Source organism: Camelus bactrianus, chromosome 2, assembly GCF_048773025.1.
Source record: "Camelus bactrianus isolate YW-2024 breed Bactrian camel chromosome 2, ASM4877302v1, whole genome shotgun sequence".
Taxonomy (NCBI): Eukaryota; Metazoa; Chordata; class Mammalia; order Artiodactyla; family Camelidae; genus Camelus; species Camelus bactrianus.
This window is the reverse complement of record NC_133540.1, coordinates 87,577,458-87,602,008: the sequence shown is the minus strand read 5'-3', so window position 1 is coordinate 87,602,008 and position 24,551 is coordinate 87,577,458. Positions and strand designations below refer to the sequence as shown.

The following is a 24,551-nucleotide window of genomic DNA, read 5'->3' as shown; positions in this document are numbered from 1 at the left end:
GGGTACAGAATCCATGACAAAGAGAAGGTACTGGACTGTGACCCCAGCGGCAGATTGGTGGCCTCCGCCCCAGCCAGACCTGGCTCAGTGGGGAGGCAGCCTCCTCTCACTATGGAATTCCAGCTGCTAGTGGTGAAGAGGTAACCATGGCAACCAACACAAAGGGCTTAAAGTTGAGGGAAAGAGGCTGGAGGCGATGGTGAAGAGGCAGAGAGGGACTTCAAGCGACAGTCCTGCGATTCTCCGGACTTTAGCGGAGCTATTGTAGATCAGACTAAAAGGCTGTGGAGCTTGCATGCAGCCAAGCAGCCTTGAGGAGTCAGGGAAAACCAAGGAGCCAAGATCCCTGCAGGTTTCTTTTCTCCCCCTCAGAGAGCAGAACCCCAAAAATTTCATCCGCCAGGGATTTTGCTCCGAGATGAGGTTACTTGGATGAACAAAACTGGTACATGGTGACATTCCTTCAAATACAAGCAGCACTTTGCAAAGGGACTCCTCCCATGACCCCTGGCTTCAGCACATCTCCTCCAGAGGCCCCCACTCTGCAGGCTGGGGGACTTCTTGTGGGGGGGGGGTGTTCCTTAAACAGACCTGGAACCACTGGGTGGTTGAGGAAACGGTCCTGAAGTTCTGTCTGTCTAGCCTCGCTGCAGAGGAGAGGCGTGGTTGTTGAGAACATTAATACAGAGCCTCCGCACAAAAACCAGTACTTGGGCGGGGCGGGGTGGGTATGAAGTGAAAAGGCTCATATCTAAACAGGAAAGCTGTTATTTAACTACGTACCCCCTCTCCGAGGTATCTGCACATTATTTTAATAAATTGGCCAGCGTGACTTTGTATGTCTTCATGAATTCAGTCGGGTTCTTGGGATTTATTCTTAAACTTCTAACTCAGGGTTCTCTAGAACCCAGGCAGTTGAGGAAACACCACGGAAATGGAGAATACAAAATCTTCCAGGGTAACAGTTTCCTGGTCCTCTTACTTTCAGGGGTCTGGGGCACACATCTCACTCTGCCTTCCTGGTGGAGACCACGATAATATCACATTCATGTCAATCCCTACACGGCTTCCACAAAACCTAGGCAAACCCTAACAAGTGCTTGTTGCCCACATTTTTTGTTCACACATTGACTTCTTAATTGGAGTCACTGGGGTAGGGGATGATGGGCAATGTTGGAGGGAGGGCTGACAGGAAGACTTCTGAGGGGCAGGGGAAAGACCCTGACATGTACATCAGCACCTCTCCTGCAAGCCCCCCTCCACAAGGTAGAAAGTAGACCCATTAACCATTTAAAGATGCACCAACTCTCCATCACCAGTGTTCACATGCACGCAGCCCATAATGGTGGTCCTAGCCCCCCTCACTGGTGTCCCTTTCTCCCTGTGGTAATTAAATCTCAAAAATAATTTTACCTAAAAGGGAAAAGTAACTGACATCATGAACATTCTCGGTTGAGATGCAAGATCTTGGGGGGGTTCCTGTCCTGGCACTTCCATGCCCTCAGCAAGCTATTTAAATCTCTTCTGTGTTTTGGGTTTCCTTGAAAAGGGGTAATAAAAGTGCCGACTTCACAGGAGTGTCAGGAAGATACAAGTTTCAGACAGCGCTTGACTCTTAGCAAGTACTTGATAAATATTAGAAATTAATTAACTAGCCAGGTGCCAGGCTAGTTATTTTTATGTGTATTTTATCATTTAATCCTTATAACAGCCTGATCTGATACAGATTAATACCTCTTTCAAAGTATTACTTATTCACCTTTTTGTGGATGAGAAAATTCAGGCTTAAAGAATTTAAGAACCCTAAATTACTAGGAGGTAGCAGAGCTCAGATGCAAACCCAGGGGTTCTGTCCCCACAGGCTAAGACCATTCCCTGACACTACACTGCCTTTATAGAAGACAGTTTTGTTGTTGTTACTTTAAAGTATAGACAGAAAGAAGAAATTCTGATATTTAAGAAAATAGCACCAACAAAGAGGGAAAAACCCAGGATTTTAAACCTCCATCTTACGCAAGAGGATTTTTAAAAAACCAACAAGACTAGCCTAAGACAGAGCCCTCTGCTCTGAAAAAATTTCCAGGAGAAGTAGACACACATTCACACTCACAGTTAGGGCACCTATGAACCCTTGAGTGTAAAATGTCTTATTCATCACTGAATTCCCGGAGGCTGATATGTTCTCAGTTAATGTTTGATAAATATTTACTGAATGAATTAAACCAACCCAACAACAAAATGCCTCTGCTAGAGTTGGCAAACTATGTATTGTCTTTCCCAAACACTTTGTTGAATGTAAATAATTGAAGCTTAAAAGATTAACTATTTATGTTTACCATTCTGTGCAAGGTATTTTACTGAAAATTAGAGTTCCATGTGTCCCTTAAAAAAAAAAAAGCACAATATTAATTAGACACAGAGATCAACGGTTTTTCTCTTCCATCTACATCTTTGGAAAGAGGATGTAATATGTAAACCCTTCGCCTGAATTCTGTGAATGCTGTGCGCCTAGTCTGGGAGTTAGCCTTAACTACCATCATTTAATCAGTCCTCAAAAAAAGAGGGCTTCCCTTGCAGGTATTTCTTCTTGCTGAGGTTTACCTCTGTTGGCAAAGCAAAGCCCCAGCGGTATTTTGAACAGGTAGGCAAGAACTTTAAATTCCCTACCACCTCGAGAAAGGACCCATTAAAATGAAGATACATATAATGCTAAGGATATCAGTTAATATGTTACAAGATCCTTGATAATCTTAAATAAGTGAAGTGGCTTTCCCAAAAAGTGTCACCAACACCAACACCACATATTTATTACAGTACATGGGATTATTAGCTGACATTTATTGAGTACTTACCAAGCAGAATACTTTCATTATCTAACTTGATCCTTACAACAACCCTATGAAGGAGCTGTTTTATTATTGTCCAGTGTTTCCGGGTTCACAGGCATTTAATAACTTGCCCAAGGTAACACATACCTAGAGGCAGAGATGGGATGTATACCTTCATTCATCTCTAGAACTTAAATTCTTCTTCTTCTTCTAATTGAGCTAATGCTTTGCATACAAGAAAATACATGTGTCTTAACTGTTCAGTTTGATGTAGTTTGATCATTGTATAACCATCACACAGATCAAGACATGGAACATTTCCCAGAGACCAGAAAGTCTCTTTTTATCTCTTTCCAGTCAAACTCCCTGGCTCCCAGAAGCAACCACTAACTTCTGCTGTCATAGATTAGTTCTGCCTGTAGTACTTCAAAAACAGAACTGCTTGTCTAGTCTTTGGTGTCTGGCTTCTTTCAGTTTAACAGAATGGTTCTGAGATTCGCGCAGGCTGTTGTGTATATCACAAGTCCATCCCTTTTGATTGCTGAGTAGTATTCCGTCAGCATGGATGTACCACAATTTATCCATTTTCTTGTTGATGGACAGAGGGTTGTTCTCAGTGGTTGGCAACTGTGAATAAGGCTGCTGGGGCTGCTCTGTAAAAATCATTTTGTGGACCTTTGTTTTCATCAACTTGGGTTAACAGCTAGGCGTGGATGTGTTGAGTCACAGGGTTGATGTATATTTAACTTTACAACAAAACTAAATTCCTAACCCCTGTACTCTTCTCCCTCAAAGTAGCACTAGCTTATTAACATGTTTGATTGCTCCCCTTATATGACAAGTTCCCAGAGGGCAGAGAACCCATCTCCAGTTGCTGGGCTACCTCCCACAGAGCAAATGTTTGTTGAACAAACGAGCCACCATTGCTCCTACTCCTATCCCTTCTCTGGGCGTTACCATGGCATAAGAAGACCTGCTGGGCATGCGTGGAGAAATATGACAAGCTGAAGGATGTGAGGTAGAGGTAAAAAAACCACCCAGCCCAGAGACTCCTGACTTCCCCATTTTCTTTCTGACATGACCTTTCCTAGAAAGTGAACCCCTCCCAGTGATCCTGCAGGGAGAACAAGGGGTTGGCTTTCTTGATCAAGTGACACTACAGAAAGGGAGGAAGGTGTGACTGCAATTGAGGTCACACAGTGGTTAGAATTACAGGATACTTCTGTCACACAGGAAGGCAGAGGAAGCAGCAACCCATGAAATCCCCCCCTTCTGAAAGTCCCCAGGAAAACAGCACCACAGCTGTAGTTCAGGGGAACAGCCTCCAACAGATGTTATAGGAATTGGTTTGGGTAAAAGGACTACCTGGGTTTCTATACTAGTTTCTACATGGAAAGTTAAGAATAAATATTGAGGAGGAAGTAAAATGTGCATGTAAAAATGTAACCAGATTTAACACACAGGATGCGAGACTGAAAAGAAGGCTGGGTCCCCAGTGTAGACAGCTCTCAGGGACACCAACCTAAGCTCCAGGGTTTATTACACACACATCCCTCTTTCTGCCTTCTTACGAGGCAGAACTTTGAATTTCCATGAATCAATTCATTCATTTACTGTAAGTTACGGAACTTATACTGTATTCAACCTAGAACTTCTTAGAAGGTAAAGAAATCATTATTGATTTGCTCTCTATCAATAGAAAAGGATTGGCAAGTCCCAGGGATCATTTAAAATCTCTTACCAAAGGAGACTATTTGTTGTACATAAATCAGAACAGGGATTCACCACATCCTGGGCTTAGGAGCAATCTGTATTTCTGTTGGTCCTAGGTTACTGAGAACTGAAATTTGTTTAGAATTCCTCATTTTGGGGGTTCAGAGAGGTGGCTTAGCCTTCCTTTATCCAGATGGTACTGCACTGAAGCCATCCTAGGCAGATGGATGTTTATCCTATTCTTAAAATCTCCAGGGAAGTAAATTCTCTGCAACATCCCTTGGTAACCTTCTCCAGGGTTTTATCAAGTGGACGGTGAGGAAGTTCTGATGCAGAAACCAATAAAAATATTAACTCGATGAGCCTAAGCTACCAGCACGGGAAAGGAGTATGTGTTTGGGCACTTTGCCTTAGTGGTAGAAATGTATTTACAAAACAGACTATACAAACAGAAACCATTTGTCAGGAGCAGATGTGGGAAGCTGACTCAAGAGAAATTGCCACAATAAATTCTGTCCCATGAACCGTGTGAAAAAGTTATTGTTGTTTATCACATTTTTTAAGGTACAATTTTATTTCCTGGTCAATTCCTAGTTTTAGCTCCTAAACCAAGTTTGTCAGCAATTTTTAAAAGTCCCTAGCTGCAAAGTTTTCAAATGACTAGGCTTCTATGAAAAACTAGGCCTTAGCATATAGAATGTAAATGTTATTGTTATATAGAATGTAAATGCTACTGTTATAAACAGTTTACATCTTTCTTAGTTTTGTATATTCCACCTTTTCTGCAATGATCATTCATACTTTGGTGATCAGGGAAAAAAGATTTTTAAAAGACAAAAATAACCATCAAAATTAAGATGTAAACCACGGTAGGGTGAGATGATTTGAGGGACGATTTAGCCATATGTCTGACCCGAGCGCTTCTAATCAGAAATGATAATTTAACTAGCCTTTAAATATTAACTAATTAGAAATAGAACTATCTTTAGACGCCACTGTGCTAAGATTTCCTGTTGCACCCCGATGTCTGGCAGCAATCTCTCCATGGAGATTATACGTCATGGGCGCCCATTCCTCCCAGTCCAAAAGGCTCCATGCACAGAAGCGTACCACAACGACACTACGATTAAATTAAAAACAAACAAAAGTAATGCCAAAATACATCAGAGAGAGAGGCGGACACACCCCACCCCCACCGGATGCTGAATGTATTTAAATTTTATAACCGCTCCCCAACCCCTCAGCAATGCACTTTCTCTCTCTGGCAACTCAGTAAAGCATGTGTCAGGTATACGTTCATTTTCATTATTTAATTTTTCTACACGACAGCGGCACACACCTTTTTCAAAAATTGCGTTAAGTTCTTTAACAAGTGTAAGGGGGGAGGGGCAGGCATGCCCCTGAAAATGGGATATTTCCTACAGAAACAAATGTAGTAAAATTAAGAAAGGCAAGTGGTTCTACACTCAGTAGGAGCCCTCGGAGAAAGTAATTTATCAAAATTAAAATATTTCACAGATCATTTCTTCTGAAAAGTTTTCACGCTGTCAATAAACTGCAGTTCTTTTCCTTTTGAAGTGGCAGTTTCTGCTTCCTTAATATTAAAAAAAAAAAAAAAAAAAAAAGGCCGAGACCCAGGAATTTCTGGAGACCCTCGGAGCGCGCCACCTACCCACTCCGCCGCCCCCCACCAGGCCGGCTGCGGGCAGAGAAAGCCCGCCAGCGGGCCCATCCGCACTGACCGGGTTTTCCAGAGTCGCCGCAGGGACCGAAATAGACACCCTTTAGAAAGCAGACGGCGGGCACCCGCCCTCCCTCGTCAAAGGAAGCAGTGCGCCCCGCCGCCCCGGCCGCGGGCCAGGGGAAGCGGACCCGGGCACCGAACTCACCATCGCCGCTCGCGGGGCCGCCGCTGCCCCCCTACCGCGGGGCCGCGCTGGGCTCGGGCCGACGCCAAGTTCAAATCTCGCCGCAGCTGCGAGGAGGCGGCGCCGGGCATCGTCGGCGGGGCTCGGCCGCGCTCAACAATGGGCGGCTCGGCCGCGCCCTGCACCGCGGCGTCCGGGCTACTGCAGCTGCGGCGCGGCGGGCCTGTGGCGCGCGGCCGGAGGGGCCGAATCCCCGCGCCGGGCCCGGAGGGTGCGGGGGTGCCCGACCACCACGCCACCCCGGCCGCGGGGTCCGCGCCGGAGGGACCGCGCTCGCGGGGCGCTCGCCACCAGGTAATCCCACAGGAAGCCTCCCGGATTGGCCCGGGCGCTCAGGACGGGATTTGCATGTCAATGGCAGAGCTGGCTCCCGAAGGTTTGAAAACGGATTCCGGGCTGCGAGAGTCGGGCTCCGCTCGCCCCTCCGCAGTCCGCGTCCTCGGTCGTTGTGGTGTTCAGGGGACCGACACACACTCCCAGGCTCTGCTTCATCGGTTCGTACTCACAAAGGTGTCTTAACTCCACCTCCCCGCCCATTCTGAAACGAAGAGGGATCCAAAAGCAAGGTATCAACTTCAAGAAGCCCGCGCTCTCGCTTTTTAGGGGCTATACAGTTAGTAATTGATCAAATGAAGCATGAATGAAGCAAGGTAAAAAGTTCACAGCTTTTAAAAAAAAAAAAAGAAAGAAAGGAAGGAAGAAAAAAAGCTCACATTACCAGGAAACTAGCCATCGTTTTTCTCCGTGTATCCTTTTTCAGTATAAATCAACCGGACAGATTCAGGTTGTTGATGATCAGCTAAATGCTGTTGAAACCTCCCTTCCCAGTCCTTTTGTTTCCAGGAGCATCATCTCTAGATGAAGGACAGGTGATCATTTCAGTGGTTATGAACTGTGGTCCTTCAGGAGATTTTGGAACCAGCTTTGCAGACTTTAGGGTCTTGGGCAATGTACACGTTAGCATTTGTTTTGCATTATGATAGGACGGGGTGCCTATTTAATACTCTTAAGGAAGGTATGGTGCTATTTTCAGTTTAATCTTTCTTTAAAGGCTCTTCCAGACTGTTTCAATGGAGGGAAGATTTTTTTTTCCCGTAGAGAGCACCCTTCTTAATTGCTTTCACATGTCACTGCCAGAGATTAAAATAACAGGTTTGAAATTGGCTTTTATTACTTCTCATTCAAGCAGAATCGCTGTTAAAATGTCATGTTCTCTATTTCAGGCAATAAATACACATATAGACACAAAAAAGAGAATGCCTAATGAAGTAGGAACCAGAAGGCTTCTCATAGAGTTAATAGTATTTGCCTTTACTCTTTGTGATATCCTGGAAGAATGCAGAAACATTAGGGGCTACAGCAACCACTAAATAAAGCTCTTTACTGATACCGTTATGGACAGGATCCCCCCTCCCCAAGGTATTCCCCACCTGAGAACTGTATTTTGTTTTCAATATGGTATCACAAGCATGTACAAATACACACACACAATCAGTGGGGTACCCACACACACTAGTTGTTGGAAGCAGGGAGGCTAAAGTTGCCTGTCCTGTGTCCTAATGTCTTGTGGGAAATCTGGTTTTGGGTGGAAGCTGGAGATTTTCCAGAACTTAAATTTTAAAGACGTGGTCAGTCCTTGCAGTTTAGAAAGCACATTGCCACTGCCACCATGATTAGGAAATAAGTATTAGTTGAGGACACATCCAGGAGCTCTGGAGGAAGAAGAGATAAGACCTCCCTGCTGCTTTGTCTTGTTTTCTAAGTCCTCAGAGTCGGGTGAAATCTCTTAATGGTGGACCAGATCCCTCTATTCCTGTGTGAAACATCACTTTAAATTGATGATTAAGAACAGACTTTGGATCCAAATTTTACCTCCCACACAGCCTGAATCATACCTGTGAAATCCATCACTATGACGGGAGGTCCCTGGGCTTCCATTGCATCACAGATTCTGGAAGAATACTTTTTACTTGTATCTGTAATTTACAGGCATTGTCAGATATTTGTAGATGAAAGGAAAACAAACTGTCTCATGGGATCAAAGGCAAGGCTGGAAACAAAGAACTCTCCACAGCAAGACAAAATTATGCTACCATCTCCCTGCATCTCTCTGAGCTAGGGGGCAAGTTCCCTCCCCTGGTGCCTCAGTTCTCCTTCTGCAAAATGGTTCATCCCTTCCTCATAGAGTATAAATGAGAAATGTCTGTGAAATAGTTCCATGTATCAAGTGTATGTAGGGATAAATGCCAAGGTGGTTTCTGTCAAGTCATTCTGCCCTTTAGTTCCTATATCAAGCTTACTCTCAGAAACAGCATATCATACTGGAACCCAAAGCCTTTTATTTTTTTCAAACGAAAACAGATATAGGGATCAAGAGATGATGCCTTAAAAAATGCTAAGATATCTTATTTGGAGGTAACAAATAGGAAAAGTATACAGCCTGATCTTAGAGAAAGGGTGTGCATGGTCAGGCAACAACCTCCTGTTTGCATACTTTTTCTTTTGTTTAAAGTCATGATTCTTTTTAAAAACGTCTTTCTTGGGATATAATTCATTTACCATAAAATTTACACTTGGAAAGAGGCACACTTTTTTCCAATACCCCTTTTCGCAAGACTTTTATGATGCTGGAGCAGGTGGTGGGAGGAAAAGACCAGAGGGCCTGGGATGAATCCCTGACAGCGTGGGGGACCACAGAACCCACCTACACAGAGACATGCCAGACAGAGGTGTGGAAGCTGCACCCAGGCAGTGATGGGGGAGGGGTCATGAGTCAGGAGCAGGGGTGGGGACAGGCCCGGCACTGTATGCACTCACCGGCCAAATCCTTTTCCTCTCTCCTTTCTTAAATATTTCAACCTACTAACCCAAAATTCAGTTCGAGTTCAATACGGTAACCCAGAAATATTTAAAATCATGTAATATTAGACTATGCTAACTGAGGATCTAGCATAATGCAGAATGTTCTGCTTCATACTATATATACATTTAGTAGCTTGTTTTTCCACTACAATTGTCAGGTCTTATTACTAAGGAGAAACCTGCAAGAATGAATATCTTTTTCAAACAAAAGCTTCAGAAATTTAGGATTACTTCCAAATATCTCTAAATTCCAGCTTCAGCAATTATTATTTGAATTATTTAATTTTAACCAGTCTAATATATTTAAAGAATTATATCTTCAAAGAAATTACATATAGAAATCATGCATGTGATTTTCTTCAGAATTTATTCTTTCACAAATTTCTTTTCTATATTTTATGGTAGTAAATTTTGTAATATACATTGTACTTTATTAAATTTCACTTAGAAATAGTCTACCATTACTTTCATACTTCAGAATATGAAACTAAATTTCCCTTGGAAATAGTTAACCATTACTTCTTACCAATACCATTTGGCATTCTTTCCATTATTCCAAATAAACAAAGTTTTAATGTGAAAAGCATAACTATTTGAAACATAAGAGTCTTTGCTAAAGAATAACAACAACACAGCAACACAACATCTGGCTCCTGCCACAGCTACACAGGAAATTCCCTGGTTCATCTGGACTCTTGGATGTTGATGCCTTAGGAAACCAATGCCAATATCTGTTGAATATTGAAAATTATTTCTAAGGACTGTTCAATGGTCAGTCTAAACACAACCAAGAAAGAATACATGGGTTGTTTGCTTCAGAGAGAAAATAGGAAGAATATATGGTGTGCTCCCTTCTCCAATGGGGATTTGGGTTTAGTGCGAACATTTTTAAACTTCTAATGTGATACTCACTTTGACAAATATTTTAATTTTTTGAACCACTCACAGCAAAATGTGAAAAACAAATGAATAACTATCCTGATGAATAAAATGTTAAAATGGACATTTAAAGTAAGGAAATGCATTTAAGACTGCTCCAAACCTGGGCAATAGTTTATTTCATGAAGTGGTGATGGTTAGCATGAAAGGGGAAAACCCCATTATCTCTTTCAGCTTCTCAGAGTTAGTTACTCCTGATCACAGTCCTTTCCCCCAAACAGCCCCGTGAGCCCCCAAGTCCTCTACGCGGACACCTTCCTCACCCTCTCTCCTTATTTAAGGCATCTGCTGCTGCCTGCAGCTGATTCGTATTGACAAAGACACCTGTGTTTCCTGTTGCTCTTTGTAGCCTCAGGACCAGGGCTCCAAGGAAAGGCCTTTATGCAACCTGGCTTTTACCTAGAAAGCTCCTTAGGATCTTGCAGAGGTCAGAACCCAAGGAATGGAGAGGGGAGGACTAGGTAGGCAAAAGTTCACTCACTATTTGTGGCACCACAAATGGAGATTGGTACAGCACTCTGTGGCAGCGCACATGGGTGGCTTTGTGGATCCTGCATCAAACCTGCACAGGTCTAAATAGAAGCAAAAAGGAAAACGAGAACAACAGCAGAACTAGCAGAATAAGGCTCGAAGGGGTGGCTGCCGATGGTGAAGGGAGTCAGCAAGTTTTTGTCCTTATTGAAACAAAGACCATTTTCAATGTTATGGGGGTCACTGATTAAGTAACAGCAGCCTCAAGTCATTTAGGAGACAAGGATTGACAGCCCTCTCTTTGGAAAGTCTTGGTTGAAAGACTAGAACTGTATCCTGGAGATTGGAAGCAACCTAAGTGTTCATAAAGAAAGTGGTTAAATTAATTCTGAAGCACATCGTGCAGCATTTGAAAGTAAGAGTTCTTTATATATTCTGGATACAAGTCTCTTATCAGATATGTGATTTATAAGTATTTTCTCCCATTCTGTGGGTTGTCTTTTCAGTTTCTTTTTTTTTTTTTTAATTTTGTGTGGGAGGAGGTAATTAGGTTTATTGATTAATTGATTTTATTATTTTTTTAATGGAGGTACTAGAGATTGAACCCAGGACCTCGTGCATGCTAAGCGTGTGCTCTACCACTGAGCTATGTCCTCCCCTGCAATAAGGGCAGAAGAGAGAACAGAAAAAGAAACATCCAACTCCTAAAAACATGAAGATGTGATTGAACATGTTTGTGAAACACACAATGAAGAATATTCACTAGGCTGTTAACTGAAGTTACTTGGGAGATGTGGGATGGGGGAAATGTTAACTTTCTCATTTTACTTCTTTTGCGTTGTACAAGACCAAGTAATGAAAATGAAAACTATAAAACTGATTGTAGATAGACAATTATGAAGAAGGACAAGAAGGTTCAGCAAACCCGCCTTTGACTGGAACTTGGGCATGCCTAAAACGTTTACCCTTCACCTAGATGCATGGTCTAATAAATATGATATTTGTTATCAGAGGGGTTTATGTAATGTGAAATAACAAGAGCTTTCAGAGGAAAATTTCATAAAAAGGTGTGAAATTCCAGAAGTTATCAGATTTATATACCACCAGCATCCCAGATGGCCATGTCTAGAAAGTAAAGAAAAATCCACTGGGACTGCATTGGCTGTGATAACTGTCCACAGTTCTGGTCACTGCTCATTTATGCATGTGGTCCCCACTTGTTGTTGCTGTGTCACTGATGCCATTACACCTTTTCTTAGACACCTTTTCCAAGGAATTAATTTTTATGCCTAGAATAATCTGACAGTATAAGGTAAGGAGAATTCAGTTCTGGATGTGATTTAGTTAATACCATTAAGTTTTCAACTTCCCTTATATTTTAGTTGACAGAATATCATTCAGGAAGTTTCAGAAGAGCTTAGATAAGGGAATTATCCCATTCACCCTTTCCCCTCCTCCTTTCTCCTTCTCTCTCCTTGACCCATTTCAATTCAAGTACTACTTAATGAGCACCTGTACAGGGTTGTGGCTATCAGGATAGATGAGGTCTTCGGGGGAGGGGTTGGCTCAGTTGGTAGCGTGCGTGCCTAGCATACACAAGGTCCTGGGTTCAACCCCCAGCACCTCCATCAAAGAAGAAGAAGGATGGATGAAGCCCTAGCACTGACTTCAAGGAGCTCAGTTTAAGTGGGAAACTCAGATATCTAAAGAAATTATTTCCATAACATAAGGATAGTTAGGTGTGGTGGCCAAGAGCTTGCCAGCAGTGTGCAGAGTTAATTGATCTCACTAAGCCTCAGTTTTTCCTCTATAAAATAATAATTACACCTCCCACAGGTTTTTGCAAAGATTATATGAACTAATCATTGAGCGTTTGTGTCTGTTGGGCATGACTAAAACTGAGATATTAATGGTTCTCATTCCCACCACTGAGTTTCTTCATAGTCCTGTCTTTCCTCCCAGTTGGCGTCATTCATTAACCAAGGAAGGGATGACTTAGCAGAACTCACATAACAAAAAAATCCAGGTTTAAGATTTGAAAGACAACTCAGGGCCAGTTTTTCTCCAGTAGACATTACAGCTTTCTCAGACAAACAAAGGGTAAGGTGAGTCAGAAGGGAACTGAAGGGGAATCAGAAGCGGGAGCAACTCTGAGGCTTTTATGGGAAGCTCCACATAGGTGTAGGGATTTGAGAGCAGAAAGTATGTGGGTCCTGACTTCAAGCAAGAGTCTGGAGAACTGGCTCAGTCCCAGAGAGGCTGGGAACTCAGCACAGAGTAGGAGTTAAAGAAATGTCTGTGTGGTGCACCCAGGTGGGAGAGAGATGCTTTCACCAATCCTCCTCACCCAGAGTGGTCTAGGAGAGACAGAATGTTTCTGGTGAAGTCAAGAGGGCATAGATGCCTGCTGGATCTGAGGAGGCTGCAGACACCACCATCTCAGCTTGGATGGTGACCAGACACGTCTGATACCAGTATGGGGAGATGGTGACATAGAGACCAAAGTTGCAACTTTACCTGACTTCCCAGCAACACACACACACCCCTGGACTCTGCATGAGCTGCTCACAATGCAGCTGCAACCCTAGGAACTGGAGGAGACTCTGAATGGGCTGATATTAAGTTTGTCTCCTTGCTGAATGAGGTCTCAAAACAGAAATTATAGTCCACTATTTTTAAAAAGAAACTGATACATTTCTCAGATCATTGTGTTTGCAGCTCCAGATGTGAAGCCACCAACCATGCAAAATGCTCAGCACTGTGCCTAGAACATGAGAGCTCAAATATGGTAGCTATTTTCACTTCGATTAACAGATCTATGAGCTGGCAGCAAATAGAGGAGAGGACTTTCATGTCAGGGAAGGGTATAGAGAAGATGTTTTAGAGAGATCCTGAAGGATGTGCATGAGCTGACTGGGGTAGGAGGAGGGGAAATAAAGGTCAGGGCAGAAAGTTTGAAGGTCCCAAAGTATCAAAAAGCACAGGCCAACTGGGGAACAGGAAGTGACACGGCCAAGGGATGGGCAGGTGGCAAACAACACAGTCAGAGAGTTAGATGATGGAAGGGAGCCTTTTGGGTCATCTTCAGGATTTAGACTTTATCTGGTAGGCAATGAGAAATCACTAAAAGTTTTACACCAGTGTCATGATCGAATATGCACCTTCGAGAAATCACGCTGGTGGCAGGTGGAGGATGAAGTGAACAGGAGGAGGTGGGCTCGCTGATTGCGACCATCATGCCTTTGTCACTAAGGTGAAATCCCACTGCTGTGGGGCCAGCATTGCACCAGAGTTAAGAGTGCAGCCTCTGGGGTGGAACACTTAGATTTGAATCCTGGCTGCAGCACCTACTGTGTGACCTCAGGCTGGTCATTACCAGCTCCACTGAAGCAGCTTCCTCATCTGTAAAATGAGAGCTAAAAATTGGACCTGCGTCATAGGGTTGGAGGAGTTTTAGATGTAATACTTCACATGACGCACTTAGAACGTAAAATGCTTATTCAATGTTGGTGCTCATTAATTAGGCTGCCCTTAAAATCATGATTAACGTTGTATGGAGGAGAATAATGATTATGTTGGAGAACTATGGTAAAAGTCTTCAAACTCATGGTATTCATTTCAATTTTGGTCACCAAACAAAATTTCAGAGAAGAAAACCCACTTTGCAAATTCACGTGTAACAAGTCCAGGTCAAGCACAATTCAAACAACAAAATCTCACTAGCTTAAAAGTGACTGTAGTTGTTTGTGCTGGAGAAAGGGTTTTTCCTTTTCAACCCTGAAGCTCTGAACAGGGTTGATGTAAACTACTAACAGCGCAACCTTCCGGAAGGAGGCGAAGTGTGCTTGCTGCATGAAGGGCATTAGACTCTTGGAAAAAAGACACGTGATCTAAGTGACAATGAGTACTGACAGCCCAGAATCCTGACAGGTAAGACTCTAGAAGTGACAGGTCCTTAAGAGCATGGGTTCAGCTGGAGTGCATTCAAATACTGGTGTGTCCTTGACACCGGGGAGAACGTACACAGGGAAAGTGGGGAGGCGGCGTGCACCAGGGCGTGCAGGGCTGAGCCCACCAGCATCCTCAACCTAACCTGTGCCTGGAAGACGTGTGAACATTATTTTCTGTCAAGGGGGGGTGAATGTCTTAATTGATGGTGTCCAAGGAGCGTAAGTACTGAGGACTGAAGTTGTTTCTGGGACATAATTGAAACTGTAAGCTGGAAAACTTTTTTTCTTCCCAGAAAAATATTCCTAAGTTCCTGAAGATACAGATGAAGATAAATAAGGACGGGAGCGGGGAGGTGTGACGAGGGGGAAGCAAAACCAATTTAGGGCCGGAATTCAGTACAGTTTCTGTCATTGGCTTGCAGCTTGTATTTTGGGAATACAGGAACTGCTTCCTTGTCTGAGAGCCCGCCTGGGGACTGGGTGGGGAGAAGGAGTCACTGAGACAGTGCAGGAGATGAGAGATGGAAAGGGAGAAAGACTGGGCAGAGTAGACGTGGGATGAAAACACCTGCACGCCTGGACAGCAGTAGGTGGTGGGTTTTACGGCTGAGTAGAGGTATCTGAATCTAATCACATGTAATATCTAAGGAGAAAGCAGAACTGGAAATGGAGGCAGGTAACACTGCTATGAAATGTCATACAAACAGAACAAATGGTCCATAGAAATTTATCTCAGTGACTAAAACCATCATGTTATTCCACTGCTTACAAACCTATGACTTATTTATTGTAAAGAACCACTTCCTTGACCAAGAGAATTCATCAGACGCCAACGATGAATTCTTCATACGGATACAAAACATCAACAAAACCAAAATTAGTTCTTTTTTGAAATTGCTCATTGATTTGGCACTTCTGGTTTTTCCATTAGATCAGAACCTTAGGCCTTTCAAAAAGGACACCTTATTAGTGTTACTCATACCATCAAGACATCTATTCTACTGACTAGGTTTTCTCCCTAAGATTGTGTTATATGAAGTCTTACATACACATAAATATTTTAAATACTTAAATGATATCAACATTGACATACACTGCTTTAAGAACAATCCAAAGTGCTACAGAAGTGTAACGTCAAGGGATAAAAACAGGAAAAGTTGCTAGGGTAAAAACCAAGTGGAATTTCTGAAATGTAGATGACTCGCTTTGACGATTTTCTGCCACTGAGGTTTAGACAACAAGTAATTTAATGTTTACATATTTTTCTAAAGGAGTTCAATCCTATTTGGTGCTTCAGGTTTAAAAAAATCACCTTCATTTGTAAACTTATTTTTGAAAATAAAATTTTCCACTAGCTAGTTGGCAGCTTCCTTGGTCTGGAAGTATTAGCGTCTCTGGCTCGTAAAAGAAAAACAGAGAAATTAAATGTAGCTCTTGTTTACTTTTTTGGCAGTCTCACTCTAACTATTTGACTTACAGAAGCCAATTTGCCTCTACTTTTTTTTAAAAAAAACCCACAAACAATGCGCTTAAAAAAAGCTTCTAGCCACCAAGCACCATGATAATAGGTCATTTTCTAGGATCTTTTTCATCTGCCTCAAGTCAAACAGGTTCATTTTATACTTTCACATGTAGATTCCAGCAAGAGGAAAATTTTTCTTGACTTTCCGGCTTATTTGCTTTTAAGCACAAGTTTCTCCCAGGAGGTGTTCAGGAAGCTATTCTACTCCAAGCCGGATGTCAGTGTTATTCCACATACTTTAGTGCCTTTGCCTGGGAACCAGAAGATAAGATGGGAGAGAGAATTTCTTTTTAAAGTTCTTGTAATCAGCACCTTTGGGAGGTGTCCAAAGTGTGGTTGTATTGGCCAAAGGCAATAAGATAGCAGGGTCCTGGGCAGATTGTGGCAGGCTGTTGGCCACCATTTCTCGGTGGTAGACCAGAAAGAGCTGAGCTGTAGCCTCTCAGTCACAGTAACAGCCACCAATTATTTTGTATCCACTATTAATTTTTCTTAATATAATTCTTATTTTTAATTGAAGTGTAGTCAATTTACAATGTTAGTTTCATGTGTAAGCAAAGTGATTCAGTTATTCATATACATACTTTTCAGATTCTTTTCCATTATAGCTCATTGCAAGAAATTGAATATAGTTCCCTGTGCTACGCAGTAGGTCCTTGTTGTTTATCTGTTTTATATACAGTAATGTGTATCTATTAATCCCGAACTCCTAATCTATCCCTCCCCCCTTCTCCCCCCTGGTAACCATAGTTTGTTTTCTATGTCCATGAGTCTATTTCTGGTTTGTAAATAAAAATTGTATCTTTTTTTAGAGTCCACATATAAGTGCCATCATGTGATCTTTGTCATTCTCTAACTTACTTCACTTAATATGATAATCTCTAGGCCCATCCATGTTGCTGCAAATGGCATTATTTCATTCTTTTTAATGGATGAGTAATATTCCATTATATATAGAGAGAGACACACACATATATGTGTGTGTGTGTGTGTGTGTGTGTGTGTGTGTATATATATAGCCACACCTTCTTCATCCAGTCATCTGTCAATGGACATTTAGGTTGTTTCTACATCTTGGCTATTGTAAGTAGTGCTACTATGAACACTGGGGTGCAGGTGTCTTTTTGAATTATACTTTTATCCAGATGTATATCCAGGAGTAGGATTGCTGGATCATATGATAGTTCTATTTTTAGTTTTTTGAGGAACCTCCATACCATTCTCCATAGTGTCTGCACCAAACTACATTCCCACCAACAGTGTAGGAGGGTTCCTTGTCCACTACTAGTTTTACACATGCCTCAGGATTCATATACCTTATTTCTAATTTTTACAGTAATACCTCAAGGTAGCCTTGTTACTAGTCCCATTTTACCGAAGAGAAAATGAAGCTCAGATTTTATGTAACTTGCCAAAGCCAACAGTGGAGAAGGGGCAGAAGGAAGAATCCAAGAGGCCTGTCTGACTCCAAAGCCCAGGACTTGTTCTCGCACCATCCTAGATGAGCAGGAGAACATGGCAGGTTAAACCACTTTAATAAGAAGATGAGGTTTTGCTGTCTCCTAGGGGGTGAAGGAAAGTGGACACATCCATTCTCTGTAGACAAAGACCTTATTGCCATTCAGAGCACCCAGAAAAAGAAAGCTACTGAAAACAACTTTTTGCCTCATAGGTCTAGTGGAGGAAGAGCAAAGCCCCAGATCTCTCCAGAATGATCTTCTTTTTCCTCAGTAAATGAAATTACTATATTTTTCCCTTAAAAATTGTGCTTTTTCCCTAAATGAAGAGCACTTTAACTTTGCCTGATTCCATCCGTACCTGACTTGGCTGTAAGGGACAGAGTTTTTCTAACTACATTTAATGAGTCCAATAATTACCATTTTGCAAGCATTAATGGTTTCCCTCCTTAACCAAGAGGATACCAATTTATTCACCAAATGTGCCTTGGCACGTTATTCATATTTTCCTTTGTCTGGGTTGAGCTTCCTTCCTCAACCCCAGTTTCTACTAAGGAAATTCTAGACAACCTCCCAGGACCTGCAAAATGTATTCCTTTCTCAATGCAACTTCTCTCTGATCCTTAACTAAAAGCAATTTCTCCCTCCTCTGAATGTTCAAAAGTACATCATTCAATCGTCTGGTAACCCTTACCACATTTTCCCTTGAATAGAGCTATTGGTGCCATTAAAACAAAAAATTTCCCATCCTAGACTAGGTGTTTCAGGATCAGGGGTTATGCCTTATGCCTCCTTTATCTCTGATGCCCAAGGTGCCCAGCACATGTTAGTACTGGGTGAATTAATGTTTCCAGACCATTAAACCCATGCTCGTCAGCTAATTTTTCCGAGTCCAGGTCGTTTTTGTCCCCCTTTGTTGATGTAAGTCCTATTCTTTCAAGACCTCTCCAACCACTCTGACCACCCCCAGAATAGATGAACTAAGTTTCTAGTGCTTATATGCGGCTTTTGAAGCACTGTTTGTTTTATTGTGCGTGTGCCCTGTGTTTCCTGTATTACATCTACTCCTGGGGCTAATGTCCATCTGGATGATGCTATTATTCTTGCTATTAACAACAGTGTTCATTTAACGAACACTGTGTCCCAGGCACTCTACTGAGTGCTTCATTTACCTTATCTTCTCCCTTACAGAACTTTAGGGCCCCCAACTTCTTCCCTCAGCCTGTATCAGCCCTCAGCCTTCTCTACTGTAATATATTTCAGGGTTCTGATAACCAGAAGGTAAGATTCTAGAAGGCAGGGAACACATCTCTCCTACTCATGTATCTATTGCAGTGTATGGTAGAGAACAGATCCTCAGTAAATGTTCCATCAGAGTTTTGCAACTACACTGAGTTCACAGAACAAGTAGTGCTTTAAAACTTGTTTCCAGAAATACCAATGGAAATTTCATATTACTAATTATCAAGTGAGAACCCGTCCCCTATCGGTATTGGAACTGCCCGAGTAAGAATTCTGCTGTTTTAAAAAAAAAAATCCAGCATGAGATGCCCACTCTTCATTAAATGGATGTGTTTTAAGCAAAAGAGTGAAAGCCTGTGCTAAGCATTTTGACTTCAAGCTTCCCTTCTGCTCCCTGCCTGCACCCCGCCTTGCTTATCTCTAGTCCATATTCATATTTGTGTCTAAAGAGAGGACTGGTCTCCTCTTCATGAGCCGGAATGAAAAGATCTGATGGGAACTTAAAAGCTCCCTCACAGGAAACTGTCTGAGTCCGTGATTTACATCCCTGGTTTTCTTATTAACTAAGTGCCAGGCTTCAGAAAACTGGAGCCAACCCAAGTGGGGACCCTGGCAGCTGGTGTGAAATGTGAGACCAAAGACCAGCCAGTCACAGTTGCTGGAGAGTGGGAGGAACAGAGAGGCTACGTGGGCAGGAGGGAGGAAATGGCTTCTGGAAATTTACGTGTGCTCCTGGTAAGGAGGATGGTTCTATGTGATCAGAGGACAACTCACCCTCGATCCCCACGATAGGGGGAGAGTCAGAGAGGCCAGTCCGCAGAGGGCTCCAGGAGGGTTTGTTTCCTCCTTCATTTACATTAGAATGGGTAGGAGAGAGGAAAAGATACGTCACCTAGAGAAATGCAAGCAACTGATCACTGTTCACAGAAAACAGGTATCTTTTCCATTACAGAAGAAACATTTTAAAGTTTTGACTTCCTGACATATGAGGTAAAGAGGACATCCTATAGAATCAGAAGAGTCCATATTTTTAATTCCAATTTTAAAACAACAGTAAAGAGGAACGATAGGAAGTTGTCATTTAATGAGTATAGAGTTTCAGTTTTGCAAAAAGTTCTGGAGATCTGTTGTAGAACAATGTGAATATACTTAACGCTACTGAACTGTACACTTTATAATAGTTAAGATGGCAAATTTTATGTTATGTGTTTTTTACTACAATTCTAACATTTTCAAAGCTTTTTTTTTTTTTAATGAAAGAACAAAAAAGAAAAAAAAAAAACCCAAATATATTCTGAAGAGGAAAATATATCACTGCTCCTGTGGCTGCCCCCTCCCCTCTTTTTTTCTGTTCGCAAGCTGCCTCGCAGTTACACATAAATATCCTTTCTCTTTATGTGGACCAAAGAGGGAAAAAGAGAAATATGTAAGAGTCTGCAGAAGCAGAGAGGAAAACTGTGGGTCTTTCTCTTCCTTTGGACGAACATCTCTTTTTGAACCACTGGCCAATAGGTTATTTTAAAAATTATATATGGGTAATGGATAATGGCAAAGAAGCTTTTGAAGTCCAAAGAAGTCAAAAGTCTGATAGAGATTCATACAGCTAACTGTTGAGGACAGTCAAGCCAAGAGGCAAAATAACGAATCCAACTCAATTCCCTTCTAATTCTTTTTCCTATCCCCCCAACCCCATCTTGTTTTTTCTTTCTTATCCAGTCAGGAAGCTAAGCTGTTTATATTGACTGGTTTAATTCAGGGAAGGGGCTGTTTTTGAATCTGGCCTTGTTTGCAGTTTTTTTTCCTTTGGAGATGGGTGTTTGTTTTTCAAAGCAACAAACAACAAATGTTGTTTTAATTTATGCTTCCTTTAGTTCTGCAAATTTGGGGGGGGTGAGGGCTTTTTTATAAGAGGTAATGAAGCAGAATCCTCTTAATGGCAAGGATAGTTTTCTCACCAAATTAAAACCCATGTATGTTTTTTAAAAAAATGAAAAAAAAGAGTAGCTTTTCTTTGGGGAGTAAATAAATTTTAAACTAGGAAACTTCTCACACAGTTTGAGCTTACAATTCCTATCAATACAGGCTAGGGGAGGGGATAAAAAGGATATTTTCTTTTCTTATCTTTTTTTGTCCTTAACTTGAAATAACAGAATAATTTACAGCAAGAGGTGTCTGATCAAAACATTTAAGACATATGCCTGCTAAAGCAATACACTTAAATGCCAACAGCAGGGATAGAATTTTTTCTATTTTATTTCTCTCTGAAAATATACTACCTTCATTTATTTTAGCCAAATGAGCTCAGAGCTTTGTAAGAATATCACTTCATTTACATTAGTCTTATGTGTGTACAATGAGACTGGAAAATTTTGCCGTGTTTTATTTTTTTAAGAGGGATAAATCATAGATAAACAACAAGGTCCTACCGTATAGCACAGGGAACTGTATTTAATACCTTGTAATGGCCCATAATGAAAAGGAATATGAAAAGGAATATGTATATATGTATAAATGAATCACTATGCTGTACACCAGAAATTAACACAATATTGTAAAACAGCTATACTTCAGTTGAAAAAAAAAGAGGGATAAATCGTCTTGACTTTCCCATGGTATCTTTAATGGAAATAGTAGGGAAAGCTTTTGTTTCCTAGCTCAGAACACTGAGAAACACTCTTTCCCTTAAGTGTGGAGGCCGTGGCATCACATAGATAACAAAGTCAATATTAGTTAAACCTGTCTCTGCTTGGATGTTTCTTTCTGGGTGTTCATTCATCTAAAATGCATGTTTTATTGAGCAACTACTATGCCGCGGGCACTGTGTGATGGAATCTGTCTGTCAGGCTGGAGGACAGGAAGGCATCCTACACAAACTGGGGGCCTATGAAAAGATTCTAAACTGAGGTCTAGGGAGTGGGTGGGATTTCACTGGGCAAAGAGACTGGAGAGAAGAGAGCCCAGCAAGACCCAGGAATGGAAAGAAAGCAGTACAGCTGGAGTAGAGCCCAAAAAAGGAGCAGCAAAGGGGACTGGACGCAGCCTGGACACAAAGGTCTGGGCAGGCAGCTCTGGTCAGGTCCCGGTTAGGAGTCTGAAAGTTTATCCAAGAAGCAGTGGGAAGGCATTGGAAGTTTTAAGCAGAGGGATGGGATCAGATTTGCATTTGAGAAGGATCACTTTGCCTGCAGTGGCCACTGGTGGGAGGGGAGCAAGGCCAGAGACTAGTTTAGAACGTGGCCCCAGGAGTACAGTCTGAAGGTGATGCGTCCTTCCACCCCGACTGTGAGCTCTGTGAGAGCAGGGCTTTCTGCTTGGTTTACTTACTCTCTCTCAAGCACAGAGAACAGCATGTGGGACATGGTGGGTGCTCAGATATCTGTTGAACAAACAAATAAACAGCCTGAAGTAGGGTAATGCCAGAGAGGATTAAAGGGGAAGATGGGGATAAAAATTAGGAAGTGGAATGGATAAGGCCTTGTTAATCTTTTGTGAAACTTTCTTTAAAATGTTTCTTTATACAGTCATGCTTCTTTGCATCCTTTCCATAATCAATCTACTTGATTCAATATCAATTAAGTTACTTTCCAAATAAGATGCTAACTTTTTTGAAGTGTGTAAATCAATGATTTTTAGTACATTTACAGAGCTGTGCAACAATTACCGTCATCCGGTTTTAGGACATTTCCATCGCCTTAAAAAGTTCCCTTATGCCTTATCCTTGCTCTCACTCCCAACCTCAGGCAACTCATGATCTGCTGTTTGTTTCTACAGATTTGCCTTGTTCTAGATATTTCAAATAAACGGACCCATACGATATGTAATCTTTTAGGCCTGGCTTCTTTCACTTAGCAGCATGTTTTTGAGGTTCATCCTCATGTTGTAACATGTTTCAGTACTATAGTTCATTCCTTTTTATTGTTGAATAGTACCCATTATACACCATATTTTGTTTACCCTTTGAGCAGTTGATAGGCATTTGGACTGTCTCCACATTTTGTCTGTTATGAATAACGCTGCCACGAACAGTGAACAGTTGTGTACAAGACTTTGAATGGTCAGACAGAGGCCCTGTTAAGTTGGATTAAATGTAGGAGGTGGTGAAAAAAATGGAGGGGTCAAGGAAGATGCCTAGACTTCAAGCTTGGGCAACTGGATGGATGATGATACAATTCACTGAAAGAGGGAAGAACAGGTGAAGAGTAGCTTTGATGGGAAAGATGACCTTAGTTTTGGGCAAGTGTCTGGGAGACAGAAGTGGGCAGATCCATAGGTCTGGAAGATTAGGTTTCTCAAAATGTCTAACAAAGGCCTTTTTTTTCCCTCTCTTTTGAGCAGTCTGTTTCATGTTTAAGACTTACTTCTCAAGCATAATAAAAGCAATTCTTTGCAACTTTGGCTCTTCTCTATATAAATCTGACCACAAAAGAAATGCATAAAACATCATATCAAATAATTCACTTTGGTTTGCATAATAATTATAATAACATCTCTTATTTGTTCAGCATTTCTTTTTAAAAAAATTATGGTAGAATACGCATACAGTTTACCATCTTAACCATTTGAAGTGTACAGTTAAGTGGCATTAAGTACATTCACATTACTGTGTTGCCATCACCACCAGCCATCTCCAGAACTCATGCATCTTTTCAAACTGAAACTCTGTTCCCATTAAACACTAACTCCCCATTCCCCTGCCCTGCTAGCCGCCACCAACCATCATTCTACTTTCTGTCTCTATGAACTGACTACTCTAGATACCTCATCTCAGTGGAATCATACAGCATTTGTTCTTTTTGTGACTGGCTTACTTCACACTTAGCATCATGTCAAGTCTCACCCATGCTGTAGCATGTGACAGGGTTTCTTTCCTTATAAAGGCTGAACAATGTTCTGTTATGTGTAGATACCACATTTTGCTTACCCATTCATCTGTCAACGGACACTTGCTTGAGTTGCTTCTACCTTTGGCTACTGTAAATAATACCACTATGGACGTGCATATCCACATAGCTCTTCAAGTCCCTGCTTGTTCTGCATTTACTTTCAAGAAATTACAAAATGTAAGAGTTGGAAGACCTTTGTCACACTTTCATACGTCATTGTCTGAATAATGCATTCACATGAACAGTTTAAGACTTTTTTTAAAGAAAGTAAAGCGAGGATGTATTAAGGGATAAACCGTACACTCTCAGGGGGAGAGTGGGCAGGCTCCAGAGAGCAGCTCAGGATTGTCATTACAAACATCTGTCTGCACTGAGGGAGACCAGAATTTTCTCCAGCTTTAAGAGACACTGGGTATCACTGGACATTTCTTAAACTCTAGACCTACAGTGTGGCAAACTGCCCTTTTTTCCTTTTTTAGGATTTTGATGATACCACCTTCAATCAACCAAAACTTGAGACTCCAATCCCCAGTAAAATTCTTTCTTTTCCCGATAATCTGTAAGGGCCTGAAAGTGACCCAGTTCTGCTTGCTTCTGTGATCAAAGTGTTCAGCGGGAGCGCCTAGTGCACTCGGAGTCTTCTGTGGTTTGCCAGGTCAGGTGGGTCGGCCCTGACACAGTAGAAGTTGCCAGGACAGCACTTATCAGGGAATGAAGTTACAACACGATTTCAGTCTACCAGGCTCAGGAGAGACT

General features: G+C 41.9%; 2 protein-coding genes across 3 annotated transcripts in view; one reads left to right on the top strand and one right to left on the bottom strand.

Annotated features, from left to right (window-relative positions):
- SHROOM3 (shroom family member 3) overlaps positions 1 to 24,551 on the bottom strand; it is a 297,110-nt gene that overhangs the window by 69,425 nt on the left and 203,134 nt on the right. The window lies entirely within an intron of this gene.
- LOC123612604 (uncharacterized) overlaps positions 1 to 24,551 on the top strand; it is a 31,077-nt gene that overhangs the window by 3,851 nt on the left and 2,675 nt on the right. Inside the window, exon 2 of the mRNA XM_074375304.1 lies at positions 6,236 to 6,763. Within this exon, the coding sequence (XP_074231405.1) occupies positions 6,236 to 6,763 (528 nt within the window). The remainder of the gene's footprint in view (positions 1 to 6,235; positions 6,764 to 24,551) is intronic.